The 19,195-nt window shown below is 42.7% G+C and overlaps 1 protein-coding gene across 3 annotated transcripts in view; it reads left to right on the forward strand.

Annotated features, from left to right (window-relative positions):
- LOC311150822 (ras GTPase-activating protein nGAP-like) overlaps window positions 1–19,195 on the forward strand; it is a 112,723-nt gene that overhangs the window by 64,997 nt on the left and 28,531 nt on the right. For all 3 annotated transcript variants that reach the window (XM_084188360.1, XM_084188358.1, XM_084188359.1), the window contains exons 4-5: window positions 7,560–7,666; window positions 11,735–11,847. In XM_084188360.1, coding sequence (XP_084044486.1) covers window positions 7,560–7,666; window positions 11,735–11,847 — 220 coding nt within the window. The remainder of the gene's footprint in view (window positions 1–7,559; window positions 7,667–11,734; window positions 11,848–19,195) is intronic.

Below are 19,195 nucleotides of genomic sequence, written 5' to 3' on the forward strand. Positions count from 1 at the left end.
CGCAACATGTAAAGTGTTGGTCCCATGTTTCATGAGCTGAAATAAAATATCCCAGAAACAAAAAGCGTATTTCTCTGAAATTGTGTGCACAAATTTGTTTACATCCCTGTTTGTGAGCATTTCTCCTTTGCCAAGATAATCCATCCACCTGACAGGTGTGGCATATCAAGAAGATGATTAAACAGCATGATCATTACACAGGTGCACTTTGTGCTGGGGACAATAAAAGGCCACTCTAAAATGTGCAGTTTTGTCACACAACACAATGCCACAGATGTCTCAAGTTTTGAGGGAGCATGCAATTGGCATGCTGACTGCAGGAATGTCCACCAGAGCTGTTGGTAGAGAATTTAATGTTAATTTCTCTACCATAAGCCTCCTCTAACATCATTTTAGAGAATTTGTCAGTACGTCCAACCGGCCTCACAACCGCAGACCACGTGTATGGCGTTGTGTGGGCGAGCGGTTTGCTGATGTCAACGCTGTGAACTAGAGTGCCCCATAATGGCGGTGGGGTTATGGTAAGGGAAGGCATAAGCTACGGACAATGAACACAATTGAATTTTATCGATGGCAATTTGAATTCACAAAAATACAGTGACGAGATCTTGAGGCCAACAGATGCATATCTGTATTCCCAGTAATGTGAAATGCATAGTGAATTTATTTCAATTGACCGATTTCCTCATATGAATTGTAACTCAGTAAAATCAATGAAATTGTTGCGTTTATATATTTTTTCAGTATAGATTCAGCCATGGGCTGATTTTTGGCGAAACGGATGGTCGGGGGGGCGGAACATAATTATAATAATTTGTACACTGCAAATTGACCACAACTAAGCATAAAAAGAGATTTGTATTTGAAAATATCAATAATTACATACATTGAGACACGATCACATACAGTGCCTATAAAAAGTGTACACCCCCTGGAACTGTTACAAAGTGGGATTGAAATACATTTCATTGTAATTTTTTCATTGATCTAGACAAAATACTCCATAATGTCAAAGTGAAAAGAAAATTCTACAAATGTTTACAAATTAATAAAAATTAAATAACTAAAATACAGTCGTTGAATAAAAATCTAATCAAATTTTATTGGTCACATACACGTGTTTAGCAGATGTTATTGTGGGTGTAGAGAAATGCTTGTGTTTCTAGCTCCGACAGTGCAGTAATATCTAACAAGTAATATCTAACAATTTCACAACATATACAAATCTAAGTAAAGCAATGGAATTAAGAATATATAAATATATGGATGAGCAATGTCAGAGCGGCATAGACTAAGATACAGTAGAATAGGATAGAATACAGTCTATACATATGAGATGAGTAATACAAGATATGTAAACATTATTAAAGTGACTAGTGTTCCATTTATTAAAGTGGCCAGTGATTGCTAATCACAGGCAGCAGCCTCTAATGTGCTAGTGAAGGCTATTTAACAGTCTGATGGCCTTGAGATAGAAGCTGTTTTTTAGTCTCTTGGTCCCAGCTTTGATACACCTGTACTGACCTCGCCTTCTGGATGATAGCGTGGTGAACAGGCAGTGGCTCGGGTGGTTGTTGTCCATGATTATCTTTTTGGCCTTCCTATGACATCGGGTGCTGTAGGTGTCCTGGAGGGCTGGTAGTTTGCCCCCGGTGATGCGTTGGGCAGACCGCACCACCCTCTGGAGAGCCCTGCGGTTGCGAGCGGTGCAGTTGCCGTACCAGGCAGTGATACAGCCCGACAGGATGCTCTCAATTGTGCATCTTTAAAAGTTTGTGAGGGTTTTAGGTGCCATGCCAAATTTATTCAGCCTCCTGAGTTTGAAGAGGCGCTGTTGCGCCTTCTTCACCACACTGTCTGCGTGGGTGGACCATTTCAGTTTGTCAGTGATGTGTACGCCGAGGAACATCAAGCTTTCCACCTTCTCCACTGCAGTCCCATCGATGTGGATAGGGGGGTGTTCCCTCTGCTGTTTCCTGAAGTCCACGATCAGCTCCTTTGTTTTGTTGACGTTGAGTGATAGGTTATTTTCCTGGCACCACACTCCCAGAGCCCTCACCTCCTCCCTGTAGGATGTCTCGTCATTGTTGGTAATCAAGCCTACTACTGTTGTGACGTCTGCAAACTTGATGATTGAGTTGGCGGCGTGCTTAGCCATGCAGTCATGGGTGAACAGGGAGTACAGGAGTGGGCTGAGCACGCACCCTTGTGGGGCCCCAGTGTTGAGGATCAGCGAAGTGGAGGTGTTGTTTCCTACCTTCACCACCTGGGGACGGGCCGTCAGGAAGTCCAGGACCCAGTTGCACAGGGCGGGGTTCAGACCCAGGGCCTCGAGCTTAATGATGAGCTTGGAGGGTACTATGGTGTTGAATGCTGAGCTATAGTCAATGAACAGCATTCTTACATAGGTATTACTCTTGTCCAGATGGGATAGGGCCGTGTGAAATGTGATGGCGATTTCATTGTCTGTGGATCTATTGGGGCGGTAAGCAAATTGAAGTGGGTCTAGGGTGGCAGGTAAGGTAGAGGTGATATGCATGATCTTGAAGCATGTGGGGACAGCAGACTGGGATAGGGAGAGATTGAATATGTCCGTAAACACACCAGCCAGCTGGTCTGCGCATGCTCTGAGGATGTGGCTAGGGATGGCATCTGGGCCGGCAGCCTTGCGAGGGTTAACACGCTTAAATGTCTTACTCACGTCGTCAATGGAGAAGGAGAGCCCACAGTCCTTGGTAGCGGGCCACGTCGGTGGCATTGTATTATCCTCAAAGTGGGCAAAGAAGGTGTTTAGCTTGTCCGGAAGCAAGACGTCGGTGTTCGCGACGTGTCTGAGCCGTTGAATTGCGACTCCACTTTGTCCCTATACTGACGTTTTGCCTGTTGATGTCAAGGGGTGCTGAAGGTGGGTGTGGTGCAGGAATCAATCGCAGGACGCAGAAGCTCAGTCCAAAAGACTTTAGTGAAATATTCACGGAGTAAGTGAGCACAATAAGCCCGGAGGCGAAATAACGGCGCACACAGGCGTCAAAATAAACGGCGCACTAACATGTGCGAAAACCTCTCCAAACACTGGAGGGAAGTACGTAGCTCAAACACCAAAACAGAAGAGCAATCACACACAAACACAGACACACACAACGAGACTTAAATAGGACACTAACGAGGACTAACTAGACACAGGTGTACAACATCAAGACAAAACCAAACGAACATGAAACATAGATCGGTGGCAGCTAGTACTCCGGGGACGACGACCGCCGAAGCCTGCCCGAACCAGGAGGAGGAGCAGCCTCGGCCGAAACCGTGACAGTTGAAGTAGTCACCCCCTTTGTTTAGACAAGCCTAAATTAGTTCTGAAGTAGAATTTGGCTTAACAAATCCTTAAGTTATATGGACTAAATAATAGGGGCTGACATTATTTTTGAATGACTATCCCTTCCTCTGTCCCCCATACATACAGTACATATGTAAGGTCCCTCAGTCAATTGTTGAATTCCAAGCACAGATTCAACTACAAAGACCAGGGAGCTTTTCGAAAGTGTATTAAGAAAGGCAGGGATTGGTAGATGGGTAACAATAACAAATCAGAAATTGAATATATCTTTAAGCATGGTCAAGCTAATAATTATGCTGTGGATGATGTATTAAACCACCCAGATACATCACAAATACAGTCGTCCTTCTGTACTGAGCTGCAGGACAGGAAGGAAACTACTTAGGGATGTCTCCATGAGGCCATTGGTGATTTTAAAACAGCTACAGAGGTCAATGGCTATGATGGGAGAAAACTGTGGATGGATCAACATTGTAGTGCCACAATAATGTCCAAAATGACAGAGTGAAAAGAATAATATAAATATACAGAACAAAAATATTCCGAAACATGCTTATGTATACAACAAGGCACTAAAGTAATACTGCAAAAAAACACTGCAAAGGAATACACCTTTTGGCCTAAATGCAAAGTGTTACGTTTGGGGCATAACACAACACATCACTGAGTAACTGCCTCATTATTTTCAAGCATGGTGGTGGCTGCATCATGTATGCGTATGCTTGACATCGGCAAAGACTGGGGAGTTTTTCAGGATGAAAAGAAACAGGATTGAGCTAAGCATAGGCAAAATCCTACAGGAAAACCTACTTTACACCAGACACTGGGAGAGGAATTCACCTTACAGAAGGACAATAACCTACAACACAAAGCCAAATCTACATTGGAGTTGCTTACCAAGTGGATCACCACCTCAAGCTGAACCTCGGCAAGACGGTGCTGCTCTTCCTCCCGGGGCAGGACTGCCCGCTCCATGATCTCGCCATCACGGTTGACAACAGTTGAAGTGTACCTATGATAAAAATGACAGACCTCTACATGCTTTGTAAGTAGGAAAACCTGCAATATCGGCAGTGTATCAAATACTTGTTCTCCCCACTGTATATATTGTAAAGTGGTTGTCCCACTGGCAATCATCAGGTGAATGCACCAATTTGTAAGTTGCTCTGGATAAGAGCGTCTGCTAAATGACGTAAATGTAAATGTAAAGACAGTGAATGTTCCTGAGTGGCCAAGTTACACGTTTGACTTAAATCTGCTTGAAAATCTATGGCAAGACTTGAAAATTGCTGTCTTGCCATGATCCCTAACATCTTGACAGAGAGCGTTAAGAATTTTGAAAAGAATAATGGGCAAATATTGCACAATACAGGTGTGCAAATCTCTTAGAGAATTACTCAAAAAGAGACAGCCGTAATCGCTTCCAAAGGTGTTTCTAACATTTATTGACTCAGGGGGTTGAATACTTTTCTAATCAAGGTATATTACTGTTTTATTTTTCATAAATCTTTTAAAAACATCTGTGAATTTTTCTTCCACTTTGACATTAGATTATTTTGTGTAGATCGTTGACCAAAAATGACAATTATACAGTGCATTCGGAAAGTATTCAGACCCCTTGACTTTTTCCCTAAAAGTTAACGTTACAGCCTTATTCTAAAAACGATTAAATAGTTTTTTACCCTCATCAAGCTACACACAATACCACATAATGAGAAAAAAATTAATGAAATGTCACGTTTAACATAAGTATTCAGACCCTTTACTCAGTACTTTGTTGAAGCATCTTTGGCAGCGATAACAGCCTCAAGTGTTCTTGGGTATGACGTTACAAGCTTGGCACACCTGTATTTGGGGAGTTTCTCCCATTCTTCTCTGCAGATTCTCTCAAGGTCTGTCAGGTTGGATGGGGAGCGTCGCTGCACCGCTATTTTCAGGTTTCTCCAGAGATGTTCGATCGGGTTCAAGTCCGAACTCTGGCTGGGCCACTCAAGGACATTCAGAGACTTGTCCCGAAGCCACTCCTACGTTTTCTTGGCTGTGTGCTTAGGGTCGTTGTCCTGTTGAAAGGTGAACCTTCACCCCAGTTTGAGGTCCTGAGCGCTCTGGAGCAGGTATTCATCAAGGATCTCTCTGTACTTTGCTCCGTTCATATTTCCCTCAAACCTTACTAGTCTCCCAGTCCCTGCCGCTGAAAAACATCCCCACAACATGATGCTGCCACCACCATGCTTCACCGTAGGGATGGTGCCAGGTTTCCTCCAGACGTGACGCTTGGCATTCAGGCCTTCAATCTTCAATCTTGGTTTCATCAGACCAGAGAATCTTGTTTATCATGGTCTGAGAGTCCTTTAGGTGCCTTTTGGCAAACTCCAAGCGGGCTGTCATGTGCCTTTTACTGAGGAGTGGCTTTTTCTGGCGTTGTAATGCGGAGATGGTTGTCCTTCTGGAAGGTTCTCCCATCTCCACAGAGGAACTCTGGAGCTCTGTCAGAGTGACCATCAGGTTCTTGGTCACCTCCCCGATTGCTCAGTTTGGCCGGGCAGCCAGCTCTAGGAAGAATCTTGGTGGTTCCAAACTTCTTCCATTTAAGAATGATAGAGGCCACTGTGTTCTTGGGGACCTTCAATGCTGCAGAATTGTTTTGGTACCCTTCCCCAGATCTGTGCCTCGACACAATCCTGTCTCGGAGCTCTACGGACAATTCCTTCGACCTCATGGCTTGGTTTTTGCTCTGACATGCACTGTAAATTTTGGGACCTTATATAGACAGATGTGTGCTTTTCCAAATCATGTCCAATCAATTTAATTTACCACAGGTGGACTCTAATCAAGTTGTAGAAACATCTCAAGGATGATCAATGGAAACAGGATGCACCTGAGCTCAATTTCGAGTCTCATAGCAAAGGGTCTGAATACTTATGTAAATAAATTTATTTCTGTTTTGAATTTTTTATATATTTGCAAAAATGTCTAAACCTGTTTTTGCTTTGTCGTTATGGGATATTGTGTGTAGACTGATGAGGAAAAACATGTATTTAATCCATTTTAGAATAAGGCTGTAACGTAACAAAATGTGGAAAAAGTCAAGGGGTGTGAATACTTTCCGAATGCACTGTAAATCCATTTTAATCTCTCTTCGTAACACAATAAAATGTGAAGAAATCCAAGGGGGGTGTGTAGACTTTCTATAGCCATTGTATTTCTCTTTTTTTGTTTGTGTCAATACTTGGGAACAGATAACATACATTGAATAAATGTTTTGCTGAATTACTGGGGATTTGTATTTTTTGGCCCATGGGCAGCCTGTTGCTGACCCCTGATAAAGGTATTAAGGTACCATTTGGGACATAGCCAGGGACTCAGGGATGAGAAATTAGGGTGTTTTTCAGTGGAGGGACTGCTCCTGCCTCTAACCTGACCTGGCTTGGCTGAGCTGACACTTCGGTGCCCAGGCTTACTGGGGCATAGCAGCTGGAGTCCAATGGCCCTGCCCTGCCACTGTAAACTGAGATCACCGGAGGGAAAAATAAATGTGGGTTCAGTCCATCCTCATCCTTGACACAGATAGCCGTAACCTTACCGAGCTTACCGGGAGAGACAGAATAGCATGTCAGAACAGACCATAAATAGCTCTCTTCTACAGAGGAACTGATTAATATTGTCATGTTTTTATTTTATCATCCTGCATGTTCACTGAGGATTACAGGGTAGCAAATAACAATATGTGACCTTATAGCAGGAACCTCAATGTCAATGAATTACAGACCCCTCTGAATAGCATTCTGAGATGATAAAAAAAAAACTTGAGTTAGTGCATTAATTCAATGCTATGGCTTGTCTTTTGGGGGACCACAACACAGACTCCTGGCAGCCTGTGGCCTGATGTAATTGCTTGCTCGATACAGCCCACCTCGATCTCTTTCTGGGTGATCTAGATGTCGTCGACAGTTTGTACACCGATCACTCTGGCTCCCTCTCCCAAATGTGGCAGCATCTGTGTTCATATAACTCAACCTCACCCAGTCCAGGTGTCAAGGCAGCTAGCTAGATTGATTGAGTAGTAGTGAGTTAGTGGAGTAAAGTGCAGACTCACTCCTCTTGTTTGTCCTGTCTAATCTCTCTCTCTCTCTCTGTCGGTCTCTGTCGCTCTCTCTCGATCTCGCGCTCTCCTTCTCTCTCTGTCGCTCGCTCTCCTTCTCTCTCTGTCTGTTGTCCACAGAAGTGTCTGCTGAGAGGTCCCCCAGGAGGCGGAGTATCTCAGGCCTAGGGAGTTCAGAGAAGAACATATCCCTGGACGTACCCAACTCATCCCCCTTCAAAGTACCGGTGAGTGCTATTGCTATGATTAGAAAATTAGTTTATTGTCCAATGTACACAGATGTCCAACGGAAACTTGTCTTCTGCTTTACAACAAACCCCTCCGGAAAAAACGCACACGTTAGACATTTTAAGCCTCTTTGTACAGTTGCCGTTTGACGTACAATAACTGTTATGTTGGAAACAATTAGGAAGCCATTAATATTTTCTGTTGCTGTTGAAGTGATTTTAATCCATACTTTATATTCTTTTGATATCCAGAAGTTCTTCTCTTGTTTGAAGCATATGGGCAGACTGCAGACCCAACCCTGCCTGCACTTGATTAGGCTTTATTTCAGTTAAAACTCCCCAGAGCCCCATTGATGGCCATGTGCTTTCAGTTGCTCAGTCAGTGTGTAAAACTCTCCGCTATAAACATGGTCTTCCTATTCCATCCTAGGACATGGATAATATCAATCTAGCTGGTTTTTCTTTGCACCGGCAGGTCAGAACGGCAGAGTCCGGTAAGATCAGAGGTGGTGGTGATTGTCTCTTTATTAACAACATCTGGTGCGCAATCTCTAATATTAAGGAAGTCTCGAGGTTCTGCTTGCCTGAGTTAGAATACCTCATGATAAGCTGTAGACCATACTATTTACCAGGAGAGTTTTCATCTGTAATTTTCATAGCTGTCTATTTACCACCACAATCCGATGCTGACATTAAGACCGCACTCAGTGAGTTGTATTGGTCCATAAGATAACAAGAAAATGCTCATCCAGAGGCGGCGCTCCTAGTGGCTGGTAATTTTAATGCAGGACAAATAAAATCAGTTTTACTTCATTTCTACCAGCATGTCACCTATGCAACAAGAGGGCTAAAAATTCTAGATCACCTTTAATCCACACACAGAGACGCATACAAAGCTCTCCCGCGCCCTCCATTTGGGAAATCGGACCTGATTCCTGTTTACAAGCAAAAACTCAAAGAGGAAGTACCAGGGACGCTCTCAATATGGAAGTGGTCAGATTTACATTTACATTTTACATTTACGTCATTTAGCAGACGCTCTTATCCAGAGCGACTTACAGTTAATGAGTGCATACATTTTTCATACTGGCCACCCGTGGGAATCGAACCCACAACCCTGGCGTTGCAAGCGCCATGCTCTACCAACTGAGCTACAAGAGGCCAGATGAAGCGGATGCTAAGCTGAAGGACTGTTCGAAAACATGATGTTTGCAATAAGACACTAAAGTAAAACTGTACAAATTTTGGCAAAGAAATTAACTTAATGTCCTTAATACAAAGCGTTATGTTTGGGGCAAATCCAACACAACAAAAATAATAATGTGCAAATATAGTACAATCTAGGTGTGCAAAGCTCACTGCCAAAGGTGACTCTAACATGTATTGACTCGGGGTTGATATTTATGTAATCAAGACATGCTAGTGTTTTATTTGTCATGTATTTTTTTGGGGCACATGTTCGAATTTTTCGTCCACTTGAATGTTAGAGTATTTTATGTAGAGTGTTGACAAAAAAATGACAATTAAATCCATTTTAATCCCTCTTTGTAACACAACAAAATGTGAAAAAAGTCAAGGGGTGTGAATACTTTCTGAATGCACTGTAATGCAGTAATTTAGACCAGGGCCCAAAGGGTACACTATGTAGGGAATAGGGTGCAATTTGGAATGCAGCCCCAGTCAGCATTGATTGGAGCCATCAACCTTGTTAGTGAAAAGGAAAAGGGGATACCTAGTCAGTTGCACAACTGAATGCATTCAACCGAAATGTGTTTCAACTGAATGCATTCAACCCTTCTGAATCAGAGAGGTGCGGGAGGCTGCCTTAATCGACATCCACGTCATTGGCACCCAGGGAGCTGTTGTTATTGGGGGTTAACTGCTCAAGGGCAGAACATCAGATATTTTCACCTTGCCGGATCGGGGATTAGTTTACTGGCCCACCGCTCTTAACCGCTAGACTACCTGTTATACCCCCATGTCTCTCATAGAGCTACATTCTGATTCATGTCATTCTGGTCTCGTCCTCAAAGTGAAGCAGTACTTGTCATTATTGTGTTGGGCTAAGGAGGAGGGTTTATCCATAGAATTACGCATATAACTAATTTAATAGGATCTCTGTGGGTGTATCTAGCTAAATCTTACCTTACTATAGCTTCTCGCATAGAACATCAGCATTTTTCAAATTCTCAGACGTAGACTTGAAGTCTAGAACAGACTCGGTGTAGTTGTTGTTGTGAAGTAAATATGGAAGAGTGTTATGATATACAGTATATCTTAGAAAACTTTTGCTTGCTAATCAGAGACTAAGTGGGACTATGAAAATGCAGAGACATGCTTTTGGTGATATTTATAACCAAAAGAATTGGGCCATGCATCACCGTTACTCAAATCTCTGGCCTGTTATAGGGCTTCCTGTTATGCATTTATAACATTTTGTTAAGGATAGATGAAGAACAACTTCTACATTTGGAAAGAAAACTTCTACATTTGAAGAGAAACATATACTTTAAAAAAGTCTCTGCTAGCTTCAGTCTTTTTCTATATGTCATGATGATCGTTTTAGATTCACCAAAGGGTCTAGCCTACTTCCGCTAGTAGGTAGATGATTCATGTGAGAATGTTCCCAATGGTGTAACCTGGCTGTGTCAAGTAAGAGTGATTCAGGGTGTCACTCAGAGTGGGAATGCTGATAGGATCAGTAATGTAATCGTATTCATTATGATCTAAAAGGCAACACTGATTCTAGAACAGCACTCCTACTTAGAGATGTCTAGGTCCCTGGCACTCTCAGCCCTCACTATGGAGTAGCTTCTATCTACTTGATGGAAACTGTAATACCCCCCAACCAGTTGCTGGTTGTGGACCAAGTCAAAGTGATGGCTGCTGTCCACTTGTGCTGACATGGCAGGCTTTATCAATTCAGGCACCCATGGGAGCAGAGGGGAGAGGGTTGTGCTGTTATTGTCTCTGACTGAAAATGAGCCGTTTGAAACTCACCTCCTCCACACTGCCAAGGTGAATGAGAGTGACAAAAAGCTGACAAAGACTTCCTGTACTCGTCCTCTCTGTGGACAAACAATTATCTATTTCACTCTCTCCTCATTGTGAATCATTTTACAGAGCATATTAACACCTATTATAGTGGAGTGCACTTCCTAGTGTTTATTGCAGATTTGCTAATAAGTAACATGGCTTCCCTGTGCAGACTTCCCTGTGCAGCAATACTCTCTCACTGTCAGAGGTCACAATATGCACTCAGTGTTGCATTACCATATCCTATATCAGTAGACAGGCCAGGGTAAGCATTGTACACTACTTGGAGTACAATATATTTTATTTTCCAAGATGTACAATAACTGACTATGAATAATTTCAAAGTTACAAGTTACTTCTTTCAACCATTTTAATTAAGTCATGAAATAACAACAATTGCATATATATCCTGATCATGTTTTATTTGATATCTCACCCTTTACTGTAAATTAAGCAGAAAAAGCTAAAGGAAGTGATTGGGTGTTAGATGTGAGTAATACTGGGGTTAAAGGTCACTGAATACACTCCTGTCTCTGTCTCAGCTCTGACTCAAGACAAGTCCCCTATCGGTTTCAATGTGTCTATTCTTTCTGACCTCGTCATAGTATTCAGTCTGAGTGGGGTTATTTCACAATACACAACCAAACACGCTGTTCAGTTTCCTGTGTGTCACCGGAGCATGACAATGGAATTCATTCCCCAACTTGGTAATTGTGGTCAGCTGGTCAGTCACACTGTAGTTACTATATCACAAAATGAGAATACAAAAGTATTTGACAGTATTGTGCACAACTTCATTATATTCTTATGTAGGCTACACATTACACAACATTCGTTTGAAATTCTGAACTGACAGAGTTTATGACGTGTGTGACACATTGGCCATTCATTGCTACAACACCTCTCCCGATGCAAACAGACTAATTGCAACAACAGCTGATGCCCGCAGTAGACTTCCATACATACTACTAAATGTGCGTCTCTGAGTGTAGCACTCCTCCTAAAGGTCATTTCTTCTGTTGTATCTTTCAGGGGTTTTTCAGCAAACGACTGAAGGGATCCATAAATCGGACGAAGAGTCAGACCAAACTGGACCGCAACACCAGCTTCAGACTGCCCTCCCTGAGACCTTCAGAAAATGACAGGTAGGCTATTCAATTCTCTCCTTCCATTTTTTTTATGTTTCAATACCAAGGAACTGAATCGCCAATTCACATCTCTTTTCTTAATTCTGCCTCTCTGGGCGTGGATTTAGGCCTATCTACTGATCCTAATTTGGTTATTCATTTTTCACCACAAAAGTATATCCTCTTAGATGATATTGTAGATGTAAAAATGTGGAAGAGAGGCGGGGGGGCAGTGACAAGTCAAAGTAATGACAGAGGGAGCATCTCCTGTGGTGTATTGTGTGTAACACAAAGTGCAGGTACTACATTAATATGTAATAACCTGTCTGAAGTGTGGGGTTCGTTACCAAGGTGCTAGTTTATTATACAGCGTTTGTACAGCCTTTTAAGAAGATAGCCACATCTTACCTTATGTTCCCATCCATTATCAGTCCTGAGTGCTATTCTGAGAAATCTGTCTTTGATTCCAGGATTATAAGCCTGTGAAATAATGGCCTTACTGTAAGCCTGACTGCTTTCTTCCCTCCCTCGCATGCAGTCAATATAATAGGACAATTGGGCATTGTTGTATCCGTGCATGTGAGACCAAGACCAAGCCAACTGTAATCCACAGTGAGCTTCCTCCCTCCGTTGGTCTGAACAGTGGGCTAATGTTGATATATTTAGGGTTCTCAACGCTCCAGTGAGTTTGCTGAACAGTATTGGTTTGAGGAGGGGGCAGAGGGGCAGCAGACAGTAGGCAATGTCAGTGAGTTGCCTGCCCCCCTCCTTCCTCCTCCCCCTGCGGGTCCCTGTCTGGCGGGCTTCCTCTTTGCTCTGAGGGGCGGTTTTCCCCATGCTGGGCTCTTTGCTGCCTGCCGAGGGCCGTGCCGACCGTGTTGATATGCAGCTCCATGCGCCAGGCAAAATATGCAGCGTCTACCATTACACAGATACTCACTCACTCTCTGACTGTTCTGTGCAGATTGTAGACTACAGAGTTAGTGATGAACAGGCTAGCGGCCATATAAATAAGTACTGTATCTATCTATGCTAGTGGCTGAGCGGGTAGCTGGTAGGCTACGTGCGTATAGTACTGTCAGCTTTCCTCAGGCTGACATGACATCTGTCACTGTGTAGGGCTCTACGCCCACGTGGATAACATCTGCCTGCCCCGTGAGCCAGAGTAGTGAAAGTGGACTTTAGAGGCATTAGAGCCAGAAGGAGTCAGGGATAATGGTCAGAGCTGCAGCCGCTCTCTGCCATGGTTAACTAATGTGAGTGACTCCCAGTAAGGACCATACAACAGCATCAGCATGGCCACCATGGCGACCAGCGCCTCCTCTTCACTCTTAAGGAGAGCCAGGAATTCCCACCTGCCCAAGTCGCTGCGCTTCAGGTAGGGCAGCATCATATAAATAGAATTAGAACTCATTCTAGTTCTGTGGACAGCATGTCTCCTACTTGTTAGAGAACGATGAGCTGAATGACCAACGCATTGTTTGCTACATTTATAATGATCTGATTGGTGACAATCCTGTCTTTCGTTTTTATTTGATGTAGATGGGACATGTTTCCTCTGCTGTAAAATGTGATGTTTTGTTGTTTCATACAATAATACACTGTTTTTGTCCCATCTGAACTGGCTAAATTATAGAAATTAACTGCAGTTACAACATGCAATATCATGCCAGGTTGAATTGTATGATCAGTTCAGAATCAGATGGCAGCATTTTGTTAATTCAAGGACCTGGTCACAGCTGAGTAAGTTCCTATCCTTCCTCCCAGCAGACGTATCGGGTTTCCATCCTAATGCAGTGGACATGGTGAGGACTGGCAATCTGATTAGATTTCAAAAGACTTTGAGGACGGGGGGCAGTAGCACGTTTTTAAAGAGATCAGACTCCCTCAGCAATTTACTTAAGTGTTTGCGTTTTGCTTTTTCACCACAAGTGCTCTGCAATGAATTTCAGTATGTAGGCTAGTTATCCACTTCTGTACTGATACAAACACTGATTGTTCTTGACATAATGCATCTTTCTCATGTTCTCATAAACAGTGTTATGAGACGGCTCAAATCACAACAAATTACCTTACCGCCCACAATGTGTTTACGACTTTAGCCTAACTCTGACGCACAGGTACAGATCTGAATAAATACCCAGGTTGTGAATCACATAAGTAGCATTGTTGAATGTATGCATCTGTGGCATCGATCGCTGGATTGAGAGGGCAGATCTGTTTCTGCCCAAATCCTTAATCTGGGTTTACATAATTCAGTTGGCGAGGAGGGTTGAGATGGCTGATGCCAGGAGATTACGGGGGCACATACAGTGAGGGGAAAAAAGTATTTGATCCCCTGCTGATTTTGTACGTTTGCCCACTGACAAAGACATGATCAGTCTATACTTTTAATGGTAGGTTTATTTGAACAGTGAGAGACAGAATAACAACAAAAAAATGCATGTCAAAGATGTTAAAAATTGATTTACATTTTAATGAGGGAAATAAGTATTTGACCCCTCTGCAAAACATGACTTAGTACTTGGTGGCAAAACCCTTGTTGGCAATCACAGAGGTCAGAAGTTTCTTGTAATTGGCCACCAGGTTTGCACACATCTCAGGAGGGATTTTGTTCCACTCCTCTTTGCAGATCTTCTCCAAGTCATTAAGGTTTCAAGGCTGATGTTTGGCAACTCGAACATTCAGCTCCCTCCACATATTTTCTATGGGATTAAGGTCTGGAGACTGGCTAGGCCACTCCAGGACCTTAATGTGCTTCTTCTTGAGCCACTCCTTTGTTGCCTTGGCCGTGTGTTTTGGGTCATTGTCATGCTGGAATACACATCCACGACCCATTTTCAATGCCCTGGCTGAGGGAAGGAGGTTCTCACCCAAGATTTGACGATACATGGCCCCGTCCATCGTCCCTTTGATGCGGTGAAGTTGTCCTGTCCCCTTAGCAGAAAAACACCCACAAAGCATAATGTTTCCACCTCCATGTTTGACGGTGGGGATGGTGTTCTTGGGGTCATAGGCAGCATTCCTCCTCCTCCAAACACGGCGAGTTGAGTTGATGCCAAAGAGCTCGATTTTGGTCTCATCTGACCACAACACTTTCACCCAGTTCTCCTCTGAATCATTCAGATGTTCTTTGGCAAACTTCAGATGGCCCTGTATATGTGCTTTCTTGAGCAGGGGGACCTTGCGGGCGCTGCAGGATTTCAGTCCTTCACGGCGTAGTGTGTTACCAATTGTTTTCTTGGTGACTATGGTCCCAGCTGCCTTGAGATCATTGACAAGATCCTCCCGTGTAGTTCTGGGCTGATTCCTCACCGTTCTCATGATCATTGCAACTCCACGAGGTGAGATCTTGCATGGAGCCCCAGGCCGAGGGAGATTGACAGTTATTTTGTGTTTCTTCCATTCGCGAATAATCGCACCAACTGTTGTCACCTTCTCACCAAGCTGCTTGGCGATGGTCTTGTAGCCCATTCCAGCCTTGTGTAGGTCTACAATCTTGTCCCTGACATCCTTGGAGAGCTCTTTGGTCTTGGCCATGGTGGAGAGTTTGGAATCTGATTGATTGATTGCTTCTGTGGACAGGTGTCTTTTATACAGGTAACAAGCTGAGATTAGGAGCACTCCCTTTAAGAGTATGCTCCTAATCTCAGCTCGTTACCTGTATAAAAGACACATGGGAGCCAGAAATCTTTCTGATTGAGAGGGGGTCAAATACTTATTTCCCTCATTAAAATGCAAATCAATTTATAACATTTTTTACATAAATTTTTCTGGATTTTTTTGTTATTCTGTCTCTCACTGTTCAAATAAACCTACCATTAAAATTATAGACTGATAATTTCTTTGTCAGTGGGCAAACGTACAAAATCAGCAGGGGATCAATTACTTTTTTCCCTCACTGTATGCCCTCTGTAGAAGACACAGGCACAGTGGATGGATGTGTGCTAGTTAATAGTGAGGCGGCTGCAGACCTGAAAGAAGAGGACAGAGGAGTCTGCTTTCTCTCTCCTCTGTTACTACTCCTATTACTTGTTCCAATGGGTAGGCATCAGCACATCCCACTCCCTTGTGTGTGAGATTTTGTGTGATCCCCTTTATAAGCTTCTGTTTTTCAAAATATCAGTCTAAAGACTACCTGGTTGATAACTTTGTTGTGACACTGTACAAGCAAGATAACGAGGAGAAAATGACATCCCTTTATTTATGGGGAACTCAAGCAATCATGCTTTGTAAACATGTTGCATGTTGCAAATCTGAGATGTAGGGTGTGTTCCAAATGGAACCCTATTCAGCCTAGTGGTTGGAGCGTTGGGCCAGTAACCGAAAGGTTGCTGGTTCGAATACCTAAGTCGACAAGGTGAGCAAGACACTTAACCCTAATTTGCTCCAGGTGCGCTGTACTACTATGGCTGACCCTGTAAAACAACACATTTCACTGCACCTATCCCTTGTATGTGACAATAAAACATATATATATATATATATATATATACACAGTACCAGTCAAAAGTTTGGACACACCTACTCATTCAAGGGTTTTTCTTTATTTTTACTATTTTCTACATTGTAGAATTATAGTGAAGACATCAATGGAAGTCCCAGATTTAACTCTGCTGCAGAGGATAAGTTCATTAAAGTTACCAGCCTCAAAAATTGCAGCCCAAATAAATGCTTCACAGAGTTCAAGTAACACAGACATCTCAACATCAACTGTTCAGAGGGAACTGTGTGTATCAGGCCTTCATGGTCAAATTGCTGCAAAGAAACAACTACTAAAGGACACCAATAAGAAGAAGAGACCTGCTTGGGCCAAGAAACACGATCAATGGACATTAGACCGGTGGACATGTGTCCTTTGGTCTGGAGTCCAATTGGAGATTTTGGGTTCCAACCGCCGTGTCTGTGAACGCGGTGTGGGTGAACGGATGATCTCCGCATGTGTATTTCCCACCATAAAGCATGGAGGAGGAGGTGTTATGGTGTGGCGGTGCTTTGCTGATGAACACTGTCTGTGATTTATTTAGAATTCAAGGCACACTTAACCAGCATGGCTACCACAGCATTCTACAGCGATACACCATCCCATCTGGTTTGGGCTTAGTGGGACTATAATTTGTTTTTCAACAGGACAATGACCCAACACACCTCCAGGCTGTGTAATGGCTATTTTACTACTAAGAAGAAGAGTGATGGAGCGCATTTGCATTTAGCATTAGCATTTGCATTTTGCATTTTAGCAGACGCTCGTATCCAGAGCGACTTACAGTTAGTGAGTGCATCCATTTTTCAGTGCTGCATCAGATGACCTGGCCTCCACAATCCCCCGACCTCAACGCAATTGAGATGGTTTGGGATGAGTCGGACCGCAGAGTGAAGGAAAAGCATCCAACAAGTGCCCAGCATATGTGGGAACTCCTTCAAGACTGTTGGAAAAGCATTCCAGGTGAAGCTGGTTGAGAGAATGCCAAGAGTGTGCAAAGCTGGCTATTTGAAGATTCAGAAATATAAAATATACTTTGATTTGTTTAACACTTTTGTTTACTACGTGATTCCATTCATAGTTTTGATGTCTTCACTATTATTCTGCAATGTAAAAATAAAGAAAAACCCTTGAATGAGTAGGTGTGTCCAAACTTTTGGCCCAAGCAAGTTTCTTCTTCTTATTGGTGTCCTTTAGTAGTGGTTTCTTTGCAGCAATTCGACTATGAAGACCTGATTCACACAGTCTCCTCTGAACAGTTGATGTTGAGATGGGTCTGTTACTTGAACTCTGTGAAGCATGTATTTCGGCTGCAATTTCTGAGGCTGTTAACTCTAATGAACTTATCCCCCACAAATGAACTTTTAAGAAGGCACACCTGTTAATTAAAATGCATTCCAGGTGACTATCTCATGAAGCTGGTTGAGAGAATGCCAAGAGTGTGCGAAGTTGTCATCAAGGCAAAGGGTGGCTATTTGAAGAATCTCAAATCTGAAATATATTTTGATTTGTTTAACACTTTCTTGGTTACTACATGATTCCATATGTGTTATTTCATCGTTTTGATGTTTTCACTATTATTCTACAATGTAAAAAAATTGTAAAAATAAAGAAAAACCCTTTAATGAGTAGGTGTGTCCAAACCTTTGACTACTTTTGACCAGAGCCCTATGAATGTTGTTTATAGTTGTATGTAGGCCATGATGCTTTAACCCAGACATGGGCCACATAATTAATGAAGACTATTTGCCAGGCCATTGTGGCCAATAGCAACAGACAGACAGTTTGTTTTCTCAGCATGGTATCAAGATAACGATGCCTCAATTCTCCAAATGCCTCAAAATACAAACATATTTAATTAAGGCTATGGACATTTAGAATAATTGTTACGTATTTGACACTTTGCAAATTTCCGGTCTGCTGAGCGCAAACTTGAACATTGTGAAAATTCTGTGCAACTTCTGCCGCACGTTTACTGTGAACAATGAGGCTGTACCCGCTTTAAGTTAGTTATAACGGTGGCCAAGTAGGCTACTGTGGCTATTTGATCATAATGTAGGCCTATCAGAGTGGCCTACCATAAAAAAACAATGGAGAAAATGCATCCCATAACATGGAAATAGCTGTTCTATCATTCAGCCTACAGTAGCAGCCAATGTGTGGTGTTCAATGTAGGCCTACATTCCATGAGATTTGTAGGAATTGACACAAACCTGTTTATCCACTTGTCCTTCAGACAAGAAACTACTTTACAAAATACAATTCATTATTATTCCCATACCATTATGACAGAGAATCAGACAAATTATGTTACCCTCTGACTATTGGCTACTTAGCTTGTTCAAGCCTGTCTCAATATACAACACTGCCCCAAAATACAACACTGCCCCTTATAGGGAAAAAAATCTTTACCTGACTTGCTTTTCAAAGCTGGCTGGCTGGAAATGCACACGTTTTGTGCTCTTGTAGGAAACAACCACTCCCCCATTGCTGACTAGAAATGAGCTATAACTGGGCTAATAACGCTACAACGCTCGTGACCAATGTTCGCTCTAATTGTTTGGGGCACTGAGCAAATGTTAGGTCTTGTGTTGCATTGTATTGTGTTGTATGATGCAAGAAACCACTTTACAAAATACAATTCTAATTACCATACAGAGAATGAGATAATGTAGGCTTATTTGCATATTCAAGCCTGTCTCAAAATACAACACTGCCCCTTTAATTAAGACATAAGCTTTTTACCTGACTTGCTTTTCAAAGACGGCTTGAAATGTAGCCTACACGTTTTATGCTCTTGTAGGAAGCAGTAACTCCCCATTGCTGACCTATACTTATCTATAACTGGGCTAATAACTTGCTAACTAGCAAAGAATATCAACA

Source organism: Coregonus lavaretus (assembly GCF_964263955.1).
Source record: "Coregonus lavaretus genome assembly, chromosome: 23".
Classification (NCBI taxonomy): Eukaryota; Metazoa; Chordata; class Actinopteri; order Salmoniformes; family Salmonidae; genus Coregonus; species Coregonus lavaretus.